General features: G+C 41.6%; 1 protein-coding gene across 3 annotated transcripts in view; it reads left to right on the top strand.

The window, feature by feature from the left end:
• The window catches only part of LOC115309465, a 62,208-nt gene extending 42,426 nt beyond the window's left edge, over nucleotides 1-19,782 (top strand). For 2 of the 3 annotated variants that reach the window (XM_040220427.3, XM_042287373.1), the window contains exons 28-38: nucleotides 746-872; nucleotides 3,186-3,316; nucleotides 4,654-4,759; nucleotides 5,710-5,760; nucleotides 10,850-11,037; nucleotides 12,846-12,981; nucleotides 13,066-13,119; nucleotides 18,411-18,565; nucleotides 18,725-18,860; nucleotides 19,346-19,438; nucleotides 19,559-19,747. In XM_040220427.3, coding sequence (XP_040076361.1) covers nucleotides 746-872; nucleotides 3,186-3,316; nucleotides 4,654-4,759; nucleotides 5,710-5,760; nucleotides 10,850-11,037; nucleotides 12,846-12,981; nucleotides 13,066-13,119; nucleotides 18,411-18,565; nucleotides 18,725-18,860; nucleotides 19,346-19,438; nucleotides 19,559-19,612 — 1,231 coding nt within the window. In that variant the 3' untranslated portion in view covers nucleotides 19,613-19,747. Of the gene's footprint in view, nucleotides 1-745; nucleotides 873-3,185; nucleotides 3,317-4,653; nucleotides 4,760-5,709; nucleotides 5,761-10,849; nucleotides 11,038-12,845; nucleotides 12,982-13,065; nucleotides 13,120-18,410; nucleotides 18,566-18,724; nucleotides 18,861-19,345; nucleotides 19,439-19,558 lie in introns of all 3 variants that reach the window. The other variant, XM_029967707.4, reaches the window with a different exon arrangement.
• The last annotated feature ends 2,788 nt before the right edge of the window (nucleotides 19,783-22,570 follow it).

The raw sequence follows: 22,570 nt of genomic DNA, 5'->3' as shown, positions 1-22,570 counted from the left end.
ATATAATTAGTAGATCAAACACTACAAACTTTGAAACTTTCATTCAGTTATCGTAGATAATGAAGAAAATGTTTTCTCTTGGTGCATGTCCCCTTAATCTTCAATAGCCTTCTCTTGATGTTCTCTATCTGATATTGTATGATCGTGTGAATGGCCTATAGTTCAATCCTATTTGATTTCAATACAAGATTTGTTTTTGTTGCATGAATTTTATGTGCATTCATGTGTATGATCGCCATATCAGACAACAATGTATTATGATTATTCACGTTTGTTGGAAACTTTTAGACTCTTGCCACTTTCCTTAAGGCAATTAGTTTGTGACATGGTGTTTCTTTACAAATTGATTAACACTGCAATTGACTCCTTTTCCACTTAGTAAGATTTTGTTCAATGTTCCTCAATGTCAAACCAGGTTTAGGGCCCTTTTTTATCCTTTTAATATACATTGTAACACTCCTTTGTCTAGGATTCAGTGCATACATACTAAGTCCAACAATACATACCTTCGTTTCTCTTTTTTCAATGTTATAAAAAATGTCTTACTCGTGTGCTAACTAGCATGTGTCAGTGTTTTTTTTTGTTTTTTTTTATTGGACTGTAGTGAGTATGCTAAATATTTTGGTAAAAAGACAATTCCAGCCAGCTGTTTGGCTTTACATCTATGGCAAGTGTTTTTATCTCTTGTATCTATGGCAACTGTATTGTATCTCTTCTGGATTGGCTGCGATAAATTTAATTTCAGAAGGGACTACCTCGAGCTTGTGAGCGACAGTGCTGGTGTGAGAGACATGTGCTTCAGCATTCTACAGGTGTTGGTTCACCGGCACCCAGTGGTTCCTAACAGCGCTCAGCTGCAAATCTTGTTGCAGGTATGGCCCTTTGGCAGCAAACAAAAACTCGCCAGTGATACCACTAGAACTGCAAGCTTTTCCCGTAGTACTTTGTTTAGTTGCCGACAGCGATGTCGTGGAGTCCATTTCAAGCATACGGGGAATAATCTAGTAGAAGATTAAATAGTTTCTTATAAAAGTTTTATAAGTTTTCCACATAAATTTGGGAAGGTTTTGAGTAGTTGTAGTACCTAGTATAAAACATTCATTGACCTTGATTTTATTAGAGATGCTGAGCTTATCTTGAGCATAGTTCATGTCAGAGGTTTTCAAACTTGTTCGTCCCAGGGATCCCCAGCAAGCCTCAAAAAGTCCCAAAGAACACCCCCCCCTCCCTTGTTGCCAATCGATCATACAGGGCAATAAAGGCATTTAGATAGTGAACAAAAGTTTATTGCACTGACAGAACAAGACAAAATGGAGGACTACAGACAGAATAAGAAAATAAGAAGGCAGAGGGATTAACCTCCCAGGCAAAAATTTTCAACTGGGACCAATTGGTCCCAGTTGCAACTGGTTTATGGAACAATTCCCAGTTGCAACTGGTCCCAGTTGGAGTTGTCCAACTGGTCCCAGTTGGAATTGGTCCCAGTGACAACTGGTCCCAGTTGAGGTTGGTCCCAGTTACCGCTGGTACCAACTCCAGCAGCAATGAAACACGGCACAAAATGGAAGGATGACAAGACTTTATTGTCAAAAACTTGAAGAATGAAACTAAATAATAGGTTCGGTGACGTACACGCTCCGGGTTTAGCCACTTGCTTGCGACGGTTGAATCGCTTTTTCAGAGGTAGCTAGTATTCGCGAGATGAAGGAAGATCGGCCGCTGGCGTCTGTTAGTGAAGACGTCCTCAGCTTCTCTCCCCATCGCGTGAAGAAAGGTGCTCACCCGTGATCCCGCGTTGCGCAGGTGAAGTCCTGATAAGATGCGGTAGCGCGCTCCCACCTTGCAATCTCTGTCACAACAGTCGAACATTTTCGAGGTAGACCTCCCGCCATTTTCGCCATTGTGCTGTCCGCGGCGTTTTCTTCCGTCCGGTCTTTCCTGGGTGCCCTCCGATCGCTGAACTGCATCTATTTCCATCCTCGAAGTTCACCGCCGCCACCATGGTGTGTGGTACTGTTAGGTCCAAAGAAGCGCAGCTGTAGTTTTGACATTTTCATAACGATGCCAACTTGGGCGATGGCGACCCTTCTCTACCGCGTCCGTCCGACTCCGGCAACTCCGGCGTCAGCATAGGCAGCGCCATCTGTCGACAGCGCTTACCACTAATCCGCACCCGCGTGCCACGGCGGCCGGCTAGCTCTGATTGGCCAAAAGATAAATTTATTTATTAAAAGAAAAAAGAAAAAAAATACTGTAGGTGTTTAAATAAATGTTTTAATATATTTTAATGATGCACTAAATGTACATTTAGGTGAACACATTTTGTCACTAATTATATTTTCCAATTAAAAAATATTTTGTTAATTAAAATTTTTATATTATTTTTATAAATATATAAATGTACCCAGTAATTAAAAAATTCCCTGTTTATATAAATCTAAAAATGTATGTGTTTTTAGTTTTCTTTATTAGCAAAGGTCAATTCAACCCCAACTTGTCAAAATTGTTGCCCCGTGTGAACTGGGAACGGGAAAGGCATTTGAAGTCCAACTGGGAATCGCTCCAACCAGTTACTTTCCTAACTGGTCCCAGTTCACTCCATTCCCAACTGGGAGTCAAACCAGCTGACTCCCAACTGGGAATGGTTCAAACCAGTTGACTCCCAACTGGGAATGGTTCAAACCAGTTGACTCCCAACTGAAAATGTTTCAAACCAGTTGAGCCCTCAGCTGGTCCCAGTTGGACTCCTATTGGTCCCAGTTGATTCCCAGTTGGTACCAGTTAGTCCCAGTTGAAACCAGTTGAGGTGCCAACTGGTCCCAGTTAGAAATTTTCGCATGTAAAATATATATACATATTAGTGTGGAGGGTGAGGTTGCTTGGCCCGCAACACCAACTCAATCCAGGGCTGTGTCCGTAGAAGGTTAAACTAGGGGGTTGGGGGGGGGGTTGTAGGTTTGGGTATTTGCAGAACCCATGAGACCAACTCGCGGAACCCAATTTGAGAACCCCTGGTTTTTGCAACAATGTGTAAAGGGCACCTTGTACACGAAAGGAAAGTGAAGCACTCTGGAGAATGCTTCTCTTTCCTTCTACTACGTGTTGCATAATATTGCATATGATTTATGTAACTATGCAATGTTTTTTTTGCATTACCTTTAAATTTGTCATCGAACGTTTTGCAGAACCTTTTCTTGAGTTCAGCTTCAGCCTTAGAAGATGAAACTGTGCCCATTGCAACCAGGACACTGACCCAAGGGTTTGAATTATCCAAAGGTTCAGCGGACCAGGCAGAAGAGTCACTGAGGTTTTTCAGGTCAGTAGCAGGAAAATTCCCGCTGCAGAACCCAGGAGTCATTCCCTAAGTTCAATCCCAGCACCTGCCTATTTCGATCTGGATGAGCAATGTATTAGTGTACTGTTTTGTTATTACTACCACATGATGCACACTAAAGACCCTAGTGATACTGCACTGGCTATATTATTAATCTACAGTGTGAACCAAATTGTTCATCCCTTGCTAGATTTTATCAAGAAATATTAACTATTAAAAATATCAAACAAGTTATTTTTATTTTTATCTGATTAGTCAATTATATTATCGCTTTGCAAGTATATCTCAAAATGACTGTTTCTGACATCATTTATTTACAGCATAACGGTGAGGTGTACAAACGATTTTCACTCGTTACAATTTAGCGATACACAAGCATAGGGGCATAGAATTAACTTAAACCCAGATAGTGCCTGTTTCCAATGCAGCGAGCTTGCAACCTTTTGATCTAGTTGCGCACACAAAAGCGTCCTGGTGTTCTCTGCAAGATGGTAGTTTCTGTCTTTTGGTAATCATTCTTGCCAAACTAAACAAGCGCTTGCAAAGAGCTAATGTAGCTGGCACATGCATTATCTTGAAAGCATCTTTTATATTGTCTGCTTTGTGCATCAGGGAAGAGTCAAAGGTTCAGCCCTTATGTCATAGTAAAAAATATGTACAGTCGAATCTTGTTAATTCAAACTCGAAGGGGGCCGAAAATTTGTTTGAATAAAGCAGAGTTTGAATGATGGGGAGTTTCCTCCTATAGATACGCATAGGATGGGACCTGTATTTTAGTTTGAATTATCCGCAAGTTTGAATTAATGAGAGTTCACTGTACTACAAAGAGTAGCATTTGGTAGCATACACAGAGAAACCTTAATTGAGGCAATTTCTTTAGTCCTAACAAGCTTAACCTACCTCATTCTTGTGGGCAGTAAGGACAGGTATTTGTTTTTATTAGGACCTTGTGAAAGTGAAGTGAATTACTGCAAACAACATAAGAACCTTGGCAGTAGAAGAGCGAATGAAAGGAAAAGAAAGCTTCATGTAGCCTTTCCTCTGCTTTAGAGAACATTATAAAACTCCGATCAATCAATTAGTTCATAAATCCGTTACAATTAGGTTGAATAATTAGAAAGTGAACTGCTTGTTTAACCAGCCAATCTTAACACTTCCTTCTTACCACCATGCTATGCAGAGTAGTGGACCCTTTATAGCAACCATGATATAGAGTATAAATCATATTTAAATTTGTCGGGCTGTCTGTTGTGTGTCCCTCAGTTTGCCTGCGATTGGTTGGAATTAGTCATAATGGTAGTATGCTCAATTCTTTACAGGATTTACTGCCACTTGCCTCCATACTGTCTGCTCGTGAACAGGGCTGATCATTGTCCATCATCCGAATCGGTGGCACTCTTTACGTCTCTTATAAACAAGTTTCTTGTAAGTTTCATCTCTAATTTCAATTTGCGATATAACTCAAATGTTCTACTAAGAACTATAGAAATCTTTCAAAAAGCTATTAAGTCACTAATCTGTAGAAACCCATAAGGTTTCACATTGTTCAAGTTTTCATTCGGGCTTATTGTTGATTGTTTTTATTGATGCACTTTGTAGTTTCATATTGTAGTAGTACCACAATGAAGATTGATGTTGTCATCTTGAATTAGAATGCTTCATTTAAGGCTGCTGCCATTCATTGTGAAAATGAGCTTACGCAGGTTGTATAGCTTGCTGCTACCTCAGTGAAAAGACGAGCAGGAATAGCAATTCTTTCTGCCCTTAGACTTCATTCTTTGAAAAAAAAAAAGTGGATGGTAGTACACAGAGTGTTTTGCTTTCAGCTTGCTAGATAACGCCAAAGCTGTCAACAAACAAATTCATATATTTTTCAGATGGTATGTTTGAATTTTTTTGCCATTAGTTTTGTAATGTTCTCTAAAATTTCTCTACGAACTCACTGGTTACTTTTAAACATCTGTTTAGTATGTCTCGCTATTTGGTGGTGCCTCTTTTTCTGATCTTACTTTTTCTCTTTTCTCGTCGTTCTCTTCCAAGTCCACTTCAAGTTTGTTCTCATTTTGAACCAAAGAAATCATAGAGTAGCCTTGGCTCAGAGTGCTTAAATTTAGCAATAGGATGCCATCTGGTGTGGCATGTGTCAGGCTGATGCTGGAGCCAGGCATATCATGCTGTGATGCCATCTTGGAGATTTAACCTGATGCATGGCTGTAATATCAGCTTTCTTCTGCGTATCCTGCTTATAGGTTCTGCCATGCATAGATAATCTATAAGATGGTAGTTCTAAATGTCTATCTTTGAATTGTCACATATTGGGTATATCTCATAGTAGTCCATTTTTCAGTTGTTGATTTCTCAAAATTGTATTACAGGTCCTGTGCACTGAGGAGGAAAGTCCGGGCCTTATACTTCATCTGTTCAGGGTAACCTTATCCTTTACTGCTTGCACACATTATACCTTTTAGGGGCCACTTTGCAGCTGCAAAGTATAAAAAAAAAGAAAAGAGAGCTACGTTCCATTAGTATTAATTTATCTGTGATTTTAAAATTGTCAATTAGGAGATGTGGTTCATCCAGGCATTGACTGGCCAAGTAGCCACCTAGTGGCTGGTGGAGCTTGTTGCCAGCATGCTTTCCTGCGTGTAGTTTGTAACATCCCACTAAAGAGGTACTGTCTATGTCATGGTTTTGTTGAGCCCTTAATTAATCGACTGCTCGCCATTTATTGCACAATCGCACTACCTCAGTGTGATGTCCGACCTCGAGGGGCGCAGCACGAGCGCAGTTTCTATCGACCAGTAATAATGACGAAGAAATGAAAATGGAGGACAGCTGTAAGAAGAAGAACAATATGCTCAGAGGGTTACACAAAAGCACTCATGCCACTGAGAGGTATAACATAGTAGGTTCCTGTCTCAAAACACTGATTGCAAAGTGTACACTTTGAGTATCATGCATTTGGCTTGCTGAATGAAACTATCACATAACTATAGACATGACACATAGTATATAATAGTCTGAGTTATTGGAAAAAGGTGTGCAAGTTTCTTGGCTCATCATGGTTCATCAATGAGATACTGTTCCTATTGTTTGCCACTGCAGGGCATCCTCTCTCATCTCTCCCAGCTGACCCATTGTTGGACTTGTAGTCACTGACAGAGTGAGAACGGCAGTGTGCGTCTTTGGGACGCCCGGCCTCCAGTGCGCGCTCCATGCCTTCCGGCGTGCTTTGTGCCAGGGGCAGATTTATGGGTCTGCTGAGATCTGACGTTACGGCCGAAACGTTGCCCAGATCTATGACATTACGACCGAAACTTTGCCCAGATCTATTTTGTTGACTCAATAATATTTCCTATGTCACCAACATGTAAACTTTTGGCTGGTGTATATAAATTTTTTCATAAAAAAAAGTTGACCTCTGGGTCCTTAGAAGAAGGGAACGGTCACGTCCCCGCCGCCCAAATCCGCCTCTGCTTTGTCCGCGCATGCGCTCGAGATGGCACGAGGTGCCGAAGCATTGTAGAAGGTAGGAAGCTCATGCTGGACAACCGAAGGTTCCTCCTTGTCGTTCTGTCAGTGACTATAGCCGTAGCAAGCTAATAAGCTTGTTTGCAAAATAGTATCAACTACTGTTAGAGAAGCTTTTAAGAGGTTCCTCTTCAAGCATGAGGAGTAATGTTTGTTTTGAGCATTAAGTACTGTTGATGACGACTGTAAATTAGAATACAGTCTCTTTTATATTAAAGTTCCTCGGGCATATTTGTTTTAACATTCTTTTTCTTTCTCTATTGGTTGAGACAGAACTTGACTCTGGGAATTTTGTAATGTTATTAATTGTGTTGCAAAATTTTTATACGAGAAGTATGCAGGGTGCTTTACCAACAAATGAGAGTAATAAAAAAAAAAGGCACTTGAAATAAAGAAATTATTCCTTCGGGATAACATTATCGACAGCGGCAGATGTCATGCTGCCAGTGCAGTGTGATAATTATCAAATTAGTAATTACCTAAAATCCACTAATTATCTTTTGAAATATTCACCTCAGTTGGCACGTTTCACATAGAGCTGTGTTAGTTGTGAGAATATTTCATATCTGTTAGAATTCTAACAACAATTCCGGCTGAGGTGCCTGCGACCTGATGGAGGCTTATGTGTGTTTCACGTGTAACGGTTCTGCGGCCAAAATCACTCCTGCTAGCAGTGGTGCGGCACAAATCACAAGGTTTCATGTCACATGTGTCATCCATGAGCGTTTTCTGCCGCTGCAATGCCCAACGCTGCTTGCAGCAAGCGGATGTGAATAACAACCTGAATGCCTTAGATTTCAGTTTTCTTTTTCTTTTTACTTTATTAAAACTAAATATCCATTCAAAGCACAAAACGAATTTAGTTTTATTTGTTCATCTACTTTTCAAAGTTTGCTGTCGCGGAGAGTGAAACCTCGGTTGGAAAGACACCAACAGATGTGGCCGCTTTCGAAGTCAAAATATATATGGAGATATGTGTTCACGAGGAGGCGAAACACGACGACACAAGAAACTCTCAAACACTTAACACCAAAATTCCAAGAATGGCAATATGGACAGGTTCGGACACAAAGGGAAAGAGGAAAAGGGAACTTTACGTTGCAAGCACAGTTCCATGGCAAGCAGTGTTGGAACAGGGGAGGCAATTGGCCTAAAACTAGGATATGCCCAAACATTTCAGACATTCCTTGCAAAATATTGGGAGGAAGGGGAAAACAATCCCCTCCCCGATTTCCCGAACAGTTCCGACGCGACCACTGAACCAAAAAAAGCTGAACCCGCCAATGGAAATTGAAAAAGAAAACCACAAACCAGTCGCTTGCATACTTTCTCTCCATATCGTCTGCTTGCAAAATGTTAAAACGCCATCCCATGTGCAAGCTTTCCCGCCAAGCTTCTTCTGTCACGTGGTTCTTTACCATGCTGTGAGTTGCCAGTGCAGATGCTGCCGCTCTGCCGCCACGAAAAATTTCCAATCTTCTGGAACCGCGCCGCTCTGCCGCTGCGGCTGGCCAGAGCAACGCGGCGGCGGGAATCGCGCCACTCTAAGAGTAAAAATCGCAGCACGTGAAACGCACATTATTGCAGAGAAGGAACCGTGTAACGAGCCTTAGGTCGCACGTATAAAAATTCCCAGGTTGTTCAAATTAATCCTCACTCTTCCGCTGGGGCGTGCCAGATGCCCTTCGTTGGTTTGGCATATAAAATCCCCAAATTTGAGAATTCAGACAACCAAATTCTAGGCGTGTGCGAATATTGAGTTTGAAGTGGATTCGAAGCAAATAGTGGTTTTGGCCAAATATTTTTTAATTGAATATCGGATAATTTTTCCAAGCCTTTCGCTGCTGCACTACGCTTAATTAAACGAAAACCCATCTAAACTCGCAAAGGTTGTTCCCAAGGTTCCACTTGTTTGTTTCTAAGCGAAGTTAATTATAATCTAGCTATATTTATGGCGTGTGACCTTAGAGAGTCCATTGCCTACATTGGAATGGCAAGTAAACAAAGCATTTAACAAGAAATTAAGCCTATAAAGATGCCCAGCTATACCTAATTGAAGGGATTTATAAATCTTGCTATGTACAAATATCCTTCCTTTAATCTAGAATTTGAGAAAATGAAAAAGAAGGCAATCATGAATTATGAACATAGGTTGTCGGGACATCCCTGCCTAGCATATACCCTTGCGTAATAGCCACAGTTTAAGTTTGGAACTTTTGCTATAGTCTATATATCAAAATTCACAGTTTTCGTTTCTTTTTACATTCCATAAGATACGCGGAAGCGCGCGCTTCGTTCAAGCGCCCATTTTTCACATTTCCAAAACTTCAAACCTTTGCAAATTATATGCTAAGCGCCCAATTTGGCCGGACAAGCCCCCATGTCTACATTAACTCAGTTTTCAGTGAAAGTGGAGTGTGCACTCCCCCTGTATTTTACAGTACGCCAGGCGTGTGCATGCACCATCCTGCTTTGAAAGTGGGCTTTACTCCTGAACACGCAATTGCAGTGTTTGTACTTTTCAAAGTGTTGGTTGCGGCGCGTTAGCCCCGTTGAGCGCACCTTTTATCGAGCACTGGTGCACTGAGGAGAAGCGACACCCGCGGAAGCGAGCTCTGCGGATGTTGTTTCTTTTCAGTGCTCCGGTGCTCGGTAAGAAGCGTGCTCAATGGGGCTAACCTGTTGCAGTCAAAACTTTGAAAAAACGAATATCAGAGTTCATCTCGAAGTGAATATTGAATAGCATATTATTCAAAACTACTATTTCTTCAAATAGTCGCACAACACTACAAGTTTGTGAATTCTGCTTTACGGTAGTCTCTGGCAAATTTAAGCTGTGAGTAAACTGAGATATTGAATCGAGATGCAAAAAGAGTGATGGAAGTCCCACATGGAAGTGGCATCAGCCTCTGCAACAGTGGGGGCTGCGTCATCACGAGGTTGATCAGCTTATGTGGCTATAGAAAAAGCTAGCCACACTGTGCTGTCTTGGGCGGGCATGCAGCTTTTGGCACTTTTCTGCCATTATTTTTGGTATGGCAAACTCTAGACAGCTTAACTTCGCCAGAAAGTAGCACGGACCAGAATTTAGTAATTTAGTTGTTATTTGATGATGGACAACAAATTTCTGTATATACAGTCTAAATTCGTTATAACAGACTTTTGTGTCTGTTACGACAGAGATTTCAGTCTGTTGTAAAAGGAGTATGTATGCTGTATGCAGGTACGAAGTTGAACCAATGGTACAGATAGAAAACTGACCGAACTTCAGAAAGCAGAGGAAAACTAAACAAACTTCAGAAAGTAGTATGATATATCCAAATATCTGTTTTAACCAGGTCTGTTGTAACGAGTTTATACTGTATAAGAGAAATACAAGCAAGACAGGACAGGTGCTATTTTATTTGTATTGAAATGCACCAACTAGCCCAGCAACATACTTGACTAGATCTAACACATTTTCTAACTGGAATGTACCAGCTAAGGCAAATATTTCAAAAGGTAATTAGTGAATTTTAGGTAATTAATTTACTAATAATCACTACACTTTCTACCTAATGTCCACCACAGTGGATAACATTTCCCAAAGAAATTATTCCTTTAAGTGCCCTTCTTTAAAAAAAAGTATTCTCAGTTGATGAAATACCCTGTATATTACCAAAACGATATCACGCAAGCAGGCTTGGGGAACAATGGCTGCTAGCATGTTCCATTTTGCTTTTGTGCCGTATTAAAAACCTGAAAGGGTTGTGTACTTGTTAACCACTTTTTAAGTGTGCTGTACCATGCTGCCAGATCCTTCAACCCTGTTACTTTTACTGTGTGCCGTACATTCCCCTTGTAGGACTTCAGTGCCCCTAGTAGTATTTGCATGACTCAGTGATAGGTCTCATAACCCAAGAAACATCATAGCTGTTTATAAAGGAATTTAGAAAAGCCTTTAAAGACTTCAGGTCGACATCACACATGTATGTCTTGTTTCAGTGCCTGCTACAGAGCAACCTTTCCCGAGCCCATGCAATTAGCATACTGGAAGAGTGTCCATTGCTTACCCAACGTCTCATTCCTCATTGGAAAAGTCTTTCGTCGGTGTTGGCTCTTGAGTCAAAAAAGTGTGAAGAGGTTTTCAGGTGGCTTGCACTCATGGGAAAGGTCTTCTCTGAGGCAGAAAAGTAAGGATTTTATTTACATATCGAATAGTTATATTCTGTATTCCACCTCTTTTTGTTACTATCTGAAATCCTGAACTAATGCCAAGCTCTGAAAGATTACTTACCCTGTTTTTATTCCCAAATATCTTGAGGAAAGAAGTGGAGGGATGTGCTGGGGTATTGCTGTACTCGTGATTGTAGCATTATGATAAACATTTCTGGAGAGAAAAACAAAAGTTGCCATGAGCGGGTTCCCAAAATTCCATTTTTGCTTTTTCGTAAGTCTGCCTATTCGAGATGCATAGAAAGTTGTTCAATGCTCTATTTAGTACAATGACTTGTAGTATACTAAATGGTGCATACACATCAAGCTTACTATGCAGAAAGTGAGTGTGGTGTGTCTGCAGCTGATCGAGTTGATTTCCAGTGCCTAGAGAAGTTTTTGCTGCTTTTCACACCAAAAGATAGTATGCATTTTGTGACTTGTCGCAAATTATAGAAGTTAACAACCAATGACGCAATTCCGGTCTACCTGTAGACCATTCTTGAAAAATTTACTTTAACATATGCAACATTGGGAGTATTACCTAGATGTAGAACTTGCCTTTATAATATTGATTGACATTCGACTTATTGAAGCTATCTTATTAATGCACTGATTTTGGTCGCTCAATAAAACTCCTTCATCAGCTCCGACTTTTCCAGTTGGCGCACTGTCTTTATGATTCTATCCATATTACTGTAAAAATAATGCCATTCTTTTGTAAAGTACTAGTAAAGGCAGTCATTGCAATGGAGGCAGGTGAAGCAATGTGTATGTTTTTAATTATAGTTCTCTGCACCAAATTCAGGACTGGCTCACCTCTGGGTGTTTGCTGTGGGGTCTGAAGTAGTATGGGGTCTCCGGGTGTATTTTGGAAATAACTATATTTGCAGTTTTCTCTGCTTGGGTTGTTTACTTGCTAAGGGGAAAATAATGACCACTCTCTGATTCGCCTAGTGTTTGGATGTTTTCCAATTGGGAAAACGTGGAATTCTCAATTAATTTAGTTAGCTATTGGGGAGCTTGGGCAAAATGTTTTGGCAACATTTTCTATGAAATATTACTTAATTACCCAACCAATGTAACAAAATTTATTTTGAGCTCACAAGACATTGTTGTTTATATAGTTTAGGGGTGGCAAAACTGCAGCTCGTGAGCTGTATACAGCTCTTTGCGGGTTCACGTGCAGCTCATGGTCCCCTGGTAAGCTGCACCCCCTTCCCCCCTGTAAGATCAGAAGGAAAAAGTGATAAAATTAAAGATGGCTTGCATTTCGGCAGCCGTGCCACCATACGTACTAGTAGTGCAAGGTATTTGTCTCAAGAATAAAGGTGATAACATCAAAACCCTCACGAACAAACAGTTTGCTCAGCTGCTCAGGACTGCAACAATGTCATTTGAGCCGAATTTTGAATGGCTTATTTTACAAATAGAGACGTACAACAAAGAAACATAATGAGCGAGTGCTTCATGAGTGTAATTTGGTGTGCCAAAAAAAAATGAAGTTTAAAAAACTGCCATGCCATATTTTTATTGCAGCTTTTCAATTAAAATTGTTATGTTTTATAGCTCTCTGAATGGGTCCACGGGGCCACCCCTGATATAGTGATACACAACTGTTGTCATTTGGTGGTTTTATACTTTTTTAAAGTTAATCGGGGGCTTTGGGTTAAATAGTATTGGCAAGCCTGGAAAAGGCCAAGAGTTTTTAATGTAATCGGGTGGACGCACTGGGTGTGCTCAAATTACTTTATGCGTGTCATCATTGAATATGTCTTTAATTTAGGTTCTTGAAGGGATCAGTGGAAGCTGGAAAGAAGCTCTGTGCCACCAGCAAATCCTGGCTCCAAGGCTCTGTTCTGGCTCAATCCATCAACTCGCTTAAAAGTGTGCCGTTACACTATTCGTCCTTGAAACCAGCGGTGAAAACCTTTTTCTCTTTTTTGCATTTATCTCGCCGTGGTGATGCAATGTTACTGACAACTAAATCAACGATTTCTCGCCAGACCCAGGAGGCAACAGTGCAGTTTCTCCTGGTCCTCTGCCAGAAGCAAGCAGCGGTAAATATGAATGCAAGTTGTACTAAATACAGTCTAAGCTCGTTATAACAGACCTTGATTTTGACCAAGATTTTGGTCTCTTGTAAAAGGAGTATGTTGTATGCAGATATGGAGCTGAGTCAATGGTATGTAGAGGAAAACCAACCCAACTTCACAAATCGGTATGTTATATTCACATGTCTGTTGTAATCAGGTCTGTTGTAATGAGCTTAGAATGTAGTATTATCTTTGCTATCTATGACGGTATTTGAGACAGGACATACCATATTTGTTCGAAAATAGGTTGACCTTTTTATGAGCAGACCTGTGTGTCTACTTTCCTGCAGAACCCACTGACCAATCATTAAGACTTGCGAAAGGAGCCAACGAATGGCGAAGTAGAGATAACTTTTAGACTAAAAAGGGTGATCCACAAAGATCTCATTTCTGCATTCCAGCATTATCAGTGCCTTGTCATTCGCCGGGCATCTACCGTAAATCACACTGATTGGCTCATCTTGAGCGTTGCAGAGAAATAGACGCGCAGGCATTGTTCATAAAGGTGTCGACCTAGTTTCGAAAAAATATGGTAAGTTTGAATCATACTTTAACAGGAGCAATACCAGCGGAAATTGTGCCATAAAGCTTTTTTTGTGAATTTTTATGTCGCAAAAAGTTGATTTTGTAGTGTACAAATCAGTGCTATGTTTGATTGATGTAATAACAAATAACAAGGAACTGGCTTACTGTGTACAATTTCAGGGTGGGCAATGTTTTAAGTTTGACCTACCGTAAAATACCGAGCAAGCGTGCACTAAACGTTTGATAAAAATAATCTCGAAAAAAATAGGGGATGGGCGCATGTGGTAATCCATTTTACATACCTATATATATGTACGAGGTTACATTGAAAAGTTTCGAAAATTGCTGCTAGGAGGCTTTTTGTTCCAAAATATTTTATGTCATTGTGTTGGCAACCCTTTCATACAAAATTACCACAAATGTCAGATTGATATCTCAAAACGTCTAGCTCTGACAAGCATTCTAGTCGAACAACCATGAACATTTTTAATGATAAATCAAAACGAAATACGAGCGGTTATCAAATATTTTTATTTGGAGGAAAAAATTTAAACTGCAACCGATGTCAAATACAGGTTGAATGCTGTTCTGGGGAATTATCACCTTCGTTTTTCACTGGGAGTTTTTGGGTTTCCGAATTCAAGCGTGGTCGTACGGACACAAGTGATGAACCGCATTCAAGTTGTCCAGAAACAGCTGCCACATCAGAAATTGGGAATAAAATCCATCAATTGGTTTTGGAAGAAGAATTCAGGAAGCAGCAGGAATCTCTTCTGAATGAGTTTGTTCATACTTTACACAATAAATTGGGATTAAAGAAATAAACTTTCTGCTAAATGGGTGCCATACTCTTTCAATCTGGAGCATAAAGCAATTCGAGCCCGAACGGCAGTCGACAGTTTGCAAGTGTTACAGGCAAATCCAACGGATTTAAAGCAACGATTAGTAACTATGGACGAGAACTGGGTCCACTATTACATGCCAGAAACAAAAATTAAATCGAAACAAGCACTGGGCCCGGTGAATCTGCTCCGAAGAAGGCAAAGACCCTTCAGTCGACAGGCAAGGTGATGGCATCAGTTTTTGGGACGACAAAGGAATCTTGCTCATTAATTATTTTGAAAAAGGAAAATCTCTTACTGGCCAATACTACATAACACTTCAGGACAAGCTAAAACAAGTAATTAAAAAAAAAAAAAACTCCTAGGAATGGTCAAGAAACAGATCTTGTTTCACCGCGACAAAGCACCCGCCCATTCAGGTGCAGTCGCTCAGGAAAAACTGACAGAACTGAAGTTCCAAATCCTTCCTCATCCACCATATTCACCTGATTTGGCTTCCTCGGACTTTCACCTATCCCCGAAGCTCAAGACCTTCCTGGCTGGAAAGAAATTTCTGTGAAATGAAGAGGTGATGGAGCTTGTGAACAGTTGTTTTGGGGATCTTGAAGAAAGTCACTTCCAGAAGGGAATTGGAAAGCTAGAGAAACGCTAGACCAAATGTCTCAAGCTTCGGGGGAATTATGTTGAAAACTAAAGTATAACTTAAATCAGATATATATTAGTTTCATTTTCATTCCGAAAACTTTTCGATCTAGCTTTGTACTGTGCATATTTTTTCAGATATTTCAAATTTTAGGGGTAGGCGCTTAGTGTGGAATGGGCGGATGCACAATATTCTACGGTAAGCTTTTTTTTTTTTGGTCAGGTGCAATTGTTTGAATCTATATATACCCTAGTAAGAGTAGTTGAGTATCTGTGTTCTTCTGTAAGTGAAAACCTGTGGGGCAGTAATTTTCTTTAGCCATGCTGCATCTAGATTCAGCAGAACCGAAGCTAGCAGTGAATGCTCAGACACCCTTAATGCTGTTTTCTTTTTGTAAGCATGTGTGCACTGATATATATGCTCCGTGCGGGAAATGTAGGGGGCGTTTTGAAAAATGCGCGCAGTGCCGCTAGTGGAGGAGCTGGCGTTCGACAGTGAGGCGCGTTCAGCAGCCTGCGGCGCCTTTTTGCATGCCAAGCTGTGGCGGCGGAAGCGTGCACGGTCGGAACTTTTGCTTTTTGAGCAGGTACGTTGAGGGTGACGTTGCATGAGTGCTGGGGCAGAAGGGCATTTAGCTGTTCTCCACTTCTTATCTATTGAGTTTGAGTCGTTACAGTCAAACCCGTTTATAACGAACCGCAGGAAACGCTACGATGAGTTCGATATAGCAAGTAATTCGATATAGCAAAAACTATTTATAACGAACTTCCACGATGCGTTCGTTGTAGGCAAGAGCTTCTCTTTCTTTCTCATCTCTTCGCCTCCGCCTTGTAACAATGTGCCGAAAAATTTTCTTTTTTTTTTTGCCTTTAGCTTATCTCCCATTCTGAATCGCTTCTCTTCGTGGGCAATGGTTTTGGAATGAAAAGTTTTTTTTTTTTTATGCGTGCGTGCGGAGTGTATTTCTTAGCTTTCTCTCCTTCTGAATCGCCTCTCTTCGCTCAATTTTGTTCGCGACTTGAGCTTTAGGAATTTTCTTTCTTTCTTACTTTTTTTTTGTAGAAAAGGGACAGGCTAGAAGACGATTGTTTGCGCGTTTTTGGAAGCCTTCCGGGGGGAAAAAGTTCGATATAACCAATATGTTGTTCGTTATAAAACATACTTTTTACATCCATTTTTATTTAAATTTTCCACGAGTTCGATATCGACAATAATTCGTTGTAAGTGGGTTCGTTCTAAACAGGTTTCACTGTATTAGGGGTAATTTCTCTAGTTGCGGCCGAAAAAGGTGTTGGAGCAATTTTTCGAAAAGCAAGACGGCTGCCACCATAATTGCTCCGAGTGGGAAATTTATTTCGCTCGTCGCTGTAAACGTAGGACTGCTGGAACAATGATATTTCGAGGTGAGTGAGGTGTTCACTAAGTTTGTGCACAAAGTGTGCCGAGTTTCATTAAAACAGCAGGTGTGAAAGTTATGTTTCTAACGAATAAAGAAATAAAGCTGTACAAGATATCCAATATTGGATCTAAAATGTTTCTGTTATAGCGGGCTGTGCAAAGTGTAGATTTGGGCTCACAGGTGCTTGGACTTGACAGTAACGTGACACAGCACTTATCATACCAAAAGTAGGTGGCATAGGAAAACCAGGTGGAAATTTGGTTTGGGCGGCATAACTCAATGGGAACCGGTTTTGACCATGAAAGGGCTGTCAAGAGAATACCACTGGTCGTGGGAGGTGGAGACTTTACAGGTAGGAAGAGACTGGTAGACTGTACTTCCAATTGAAACAACTTTACGAAAGGTGGTTCCAAAGCCGAGAAAACAAAGTTGTCAGCCAACGCACGGTTTGGCCGTCAAGGGCTTTCGCGGTCAGCGGTTGTGTAATAACCTGTTGTGCGAGGTGCTGATTGTACTTTGACATGACCATAACTTGACACAACACTTATTATACCAAAAAGAGTTGGCATAGCGAAACCAGGTGGAAATTTAGTTTGGGTGGCGTAACTAAATGGGAACTGGTTTTGACCATGAAAGGGCTGTCAAGAGAATACCACTGGTCGTGGGAGGTGGAGACTTTACAGGTAGGAAGAGACTAGTAGACTGTACTTCGAATTGAAACAACTTTACGAAAGGTGGTTCCAAAGCCGAGAAAACAAAGTTGTCAGCCAACGCACGGTTTGGCCGTCGAGGGCTTTCGCGGTCAGCGGTTGTGTAATAACCTGTTGTGTGAGGTGCTGATTGTACTTTGACATGACCATAACTAGACACAACACTTATTATACCAAAAAGAGTTGGCATAGCGAAACCAGGTGGAAATTTAGTTTGGGTGGCGTAACTAAATGGGAACTGGTTTTGACCATCAAGGGCTGTTAAGATAATACTACTCATTGTGGGAGGTGCACATTTTACAGGTAGGAAGGGACCAGTGGACGGTATTTCCAGTTCGAACCACTTTGTGATAGGTGGCTCTAAAGCTGAGAAAAAAACATTGTTGTCTACAGAAATCGGGGTGTCAGTGTTTCCACATCCTAAAGGAGGCTGGTCAAGAAAGAAAGCACACAACATAAACTTCCATACTCAAACGTCGATTCTCCAGTGATTCCGAGTTTCGTTGTTGTTTTCTTTAGATTCATATTTGTCACTTTTTTTACAGTTTGAATCTTTCTTTATGAAGTACAGATTGCATGCCACACTTGTCCGGAAATATCATCGACACCTACGATGGGGACAAAACTTCTTTGGAGGGCATTCCTCCAACGAAATTGGCACTGCATACCCGCGAGTGTGGGATGGCATTTCAGTTCGTCCCATCGGCGCTAACACATGTAGGTGTTACTGGTACGAAAACTAACGCAGAGCGCAAAGCGGCAGTGTAGAATATGTCAGCCGTGCCGACACAGTGGCAGACATGATCGGGAAACCAAATTTCTCGCGTCGTACGGCACACGGGTCCATCGTTGTCGCTGTCCCGCAAAACATTGGCGAGGTGAAAAAATGTGAAACTTTGTCCCCACGAGATACGACGTATAACTATTGAAGCACTTAATGATGCAGCACAGGCAACCGCACCGCTCCGACTTCAATGCGTACCAACGTACGCGGTGTGGTTTCGGTTTCGTTTTCTCTGGGGTTCTCACTGCCTACCTTCGGTGCCGGCCGCGCGGCGGCACGCCAGCCTCGTCGCACGGAGTGTATAGAAAGCTCTTGTGCTTCTAAACAATTTTTTTTTGTTTTCTAATTTTAGAGTTTAGACAATGACTTGCAAAAGCTCCTCATTCAGCTTCTCCAAGCAAACCCCAGACTTTGCTCATCTCTGGACCCTGCCAACTTTGAAGGAACACTGCTTAACAAGCTCTTGGCCCCATTGGAAGCCTTTTTATGCGTGCTGGCTTCTTTCAGGTGGGTAATGAATTGAGTGTGACAAAGGCATGGAGCATTGTCATTTGTAGGTTGTATATTGTGGAGCTTCTTAGTAGGACATACAACGAAATCATGAAATTTGTGCAAGATGGAAGTGTGAACTAGCAGGTGACCTAAAACCAGTTTTCTTGCATCCAGACTTTTAGTTGATGTGCTTGAGCACCATGAAGCCAGGAACAGCTGTTGCATCAATACCACACTTTCGATCATGGCAAAGATCTACAAGACAAATGAAGACCTCCTCTGCTCTCCACATGTTCCAGCAATGTTGCAGGTAGGGTGCAGTGACATTCATTATGAACTCTACTGTAGGAAAAGACTACAGAAATTAGGTTTTCTGACATTTCACATAAAAAAGAAATAGCAGCGATGGGTGTGTGGATATGTAGTTTGAATGAGTTCCAATGAGGATTACATATATGCTACCAAGGTTCTCAAATTCAGTCCAGCTGTGTTGCTTCCATCCCCTAATTACATTATAATTTTAACAGTGCAAGGCACTGCTATCAGGCAGAACTATAACCATATTCTTTGACTGGCCTGTTGACTTCACTACAGTTTTAATAATTCACCCATGTCAGTAGGATGACATATTAGCAAGTGCCTTCAGGTAATCACACCCTTATTTGCTCTCGTCAGGTGTTTCTTGCTTATAATTCTACCCCTTTGGATCGTTTGTTTGGTCACATTGAGCTTTATGTTGCCTGGAGCAATTTCTTGAGTACTTGTTTTGCTTTCATGCATTTTGTCATCTTTCAGGTTGAAGGCACCAGTACAGTCATCTCTGCGTCAGCTCGACTACTACCAGTTTTAAAAGAATTGCCTCAAAATACACTGAGGCTTGTTCCTAAGGTACGTAATAGGGGTGAAGAGTCAGAAACAACAGCACTATTCTTTTCTGTTTTATTTCTCTTTAGTTTGCTAATGCCCCAGAGACTAACTTGACTGTTTCCTTTTGTTTTTTTCTTTCAGGCAACTGTTTTAAAATGTCCTGTATATGTTCAGCAGCTGATCAATATGACCTGAACCAGCTATATCTACTGTTTTTCAAGTTACAGCTTGCTCATCAGAAACAGCATTCTTCACTTCGTAAAGTGTACATGAGTATAAATCTCTTCAGGGTTTGATCTACAGAATAAAGTAATGTATGCTTGTAAGCAATTATAGAAGCATTACTTTTTTTTGTATGCACTGCCATCATTTTTGCGTTGCTGCAATTTTTTGGTTTTTGTTGTGTCAAAGTTATTGTATGGCCTAGAGTCTGTTGCAACATGGCCACTCTGGCTGTCACAGGTGATGTAGCACAAATGACCGTTTCAAACTGTCTCAATGGTAATTGTGCTGCATGCATCTACAGAAAAGCTTGAGCGACGTTTCCTCGGCATCTCGCATGAAACTGCTAAGGGACACCGACATTCTTTAAAGCCATTGTTTTGATTTTATTGTGAATGGTTGCATGTGCATACACACTCTGTCCTGAGCAAGCTGTAGCCAGGATTTTATATGGGCGGGGGAGGGGGGGAGGAGTAGGAGGAGGAGGATGAGGATGATCCAGCAAAACGGGAATTTCGAGGAGGACCTATCTTTCCCTGGCTACACACCTGGTCTGGAGATTACTCTTTCCTGGAGTGAGTAATACTATTACTGTTTTATCCATGCATACCCACATGTATTGTTCCAAGAGGGTTGCTTATAGCTTTACATTGAGTTTAATCTATGCATTAGCTGCCTTGGTGGCTCGGTTGCCCGAGGTAAAGTGTCGCCTTACAAATGTCCATGTGGTGGGCTCCAATCCTGGTTGAGATGCGTGTAATCTGACTGAGAGTAGTTGCGTTAAGAGGGCGCGGTACCTCTATTTATTCGTCCGTTTCAGCCACCAGATGGCGCGCGGCTCGAAACGTGGTTGAACGCGCAACTTCTAGATGGCGCCAGTATCGAGGTGTGAAAAGGCCCGCGTTATCCGCTGCGTGAAATAGATCCCGAAATCTGCCGTGTTCTCCCGGCGGAGGAAGTTTCTGCATCCCTCGCGGGCGCTTGGTATGTACGCGCGGTGACCGAGTCCGGCCTCTGCGCTGTGTGATGCAGTGGGTGGCGCTCGTTTCTGTTCGGAGGTAGGAATAAAAATGCCGGTCCCCTTTTTTACGACGCTCGTTTCTATAGCTTGTTTTTCTTTTTTTTTTTATCTCAAGTGACCTACAGTACCGCCTGTTCGAAATCGTCCTTTGCGGTGAGCGATTGAGAGTCAGGTTAGCATTTTATTTGGGTCAGCACTACACGTTTAATGGAGACCTCGGGCGGCGATGTAAATATGCATTGCTTCCCAAAGTGTGTCCAAGGTGCGCAATGACAATTGGAAAGGGTATTGAAGGCGCGCGACCGTCGGTTGGTAAAATACGTGCGTTAGACTGACTTATTCAGTCTAATCATTTTTGCCAACGTCTTTTATCTGTTTCGACAAATGACATGGTCGAGTCTATTGATAACCTTAGCTAGATTGGACGTACGGAGTGTCCGGGCTTTAAATAAATTTGCTTCGTTTATGTGAATGAAGAACTGTTTTCTCTTTTCCGTGCTCGGTGCTATGCAAAAATCGCTGAGATGTTATGGTAGCTCAGTGTGGCGGCGTTTTGCACGCTGACTCGCTATTGCATTCGCTGTGCACAATATGTGTTCAGATGGAATGTGCCAAATCGTATTTCCGATCGATATGATAGATTTACTTTGCTACAGTGTTAATTATATTTTCCTGATTTAAACTGGTTCGTCCCTGATCTGAGCCTAAGTTTAAATTCGAAGGGCAGACAGACTTAGCGTCGTAACAGCCGTAATGCGCAGAAAGAAATTAGTACCATGAAAGAAAAACAAAAGGATACGAGGTGGCTCAGTGTTATAGAAGTAATGAGTGTGCAAAGGATGGGATACGGTCCATTCGTCACATGCACACTCGTCACAGGACGATTGGTCACAGGACGATTCGTCACACAGGAACATTCGTCATAGGATGACTCGTCACGCGGCCAACCGGTCTCACAATAGTTCGTCCCCCCAAAAATGTATTGTTCAATTTGGTTCGGGCGGACAAAGGCGAAGAATTTGTAAGGAACGTTTTAGCTTCTGATTCGGTCCCGAACATTGAATGTTGGTTGGGCCTCAGAAAGTCGGTCACCTCTTATCTTAGCATGTCTTTCGCTTCTCGAGGTCAAAGAATTTGTAACAGACGTTCTAGCTATCTGGGTCCGTCCTGAACGGTGAATGCGGAGGCCATAGAAGAGCGACTATTTTTGAACTACATTCAAAAGGATGGAGGTGATCGCAACAGAGAGAGCCATGATGCTGCACGAGGGGTACTCGTACACATTCGGCAGAAGGAATTCCGATACTTGTTGGTTTTGTCGAATAGGTGTATGCAAGGCAAAACTAAAAACTAATTTGGCTGCCAGTCGGATTATTGCTCGTTCAAGCCTGCAACTGAGATCAACCTGCTGAAGACCCGTAATATAATGAAAGGAAAAGCGGATGAGTATTGTAATATTAGTTTATATAACCATTGGTTTACGTGACAGTGGAAAATTGTGAAACTCCTCATCAGGGTATGTAGGCAGATGTTGAAATTTACAATTTACTATCGTCCCCTGCTCGATCAATGAGACCAGTTGCCCGCATGACGAGTCATCCTGTGACAAATGTTCCTATGTGACGAATCCTCCTGTGACCAATCGTCCTGTGACGAATGCGCATGTGACGAATCGTCCTCATCCCGCAAAGGATGCCATCGTACGTTTTTTTTTTTCTTTTTTTGTTTTTTTAACTCTCCGCATTGCTGGGAAACGCTCAAGGTACCAGCAAAGACAGCGAGCTGGCGTGAAATTTCCATCGAGCGGAAAACGAGTGTGACTTTTATTTCATCATGCGCTTTCATTTTGATATGGCTCAAAATGGGCGCGAAAGAGTAACAGGTAAGGCAACAAAATTTAGATGTTAGGT

Source organism: Ixodes scapularis, unplaced genomic scaffold, assembly GCF_016920785.2.
Source record: "Ixodes scapularis isolate PalLabHiFi unplaced genomic scaffold, ASM1692078v2 PGA_scaffold9__187_contigs__length_104089568, whole genome shotgun sequence".
In the NCBI taxonomy this organism is placed as follows: Eukaryota; Metazoa; Arthropoda; class Arachnida; order Ixodida; family Ixodidae; genus Ixodes; species Ixodes scapularis.
This window is presented reverse-complemented; position numbering and strand designations above follow the sequence as displayed.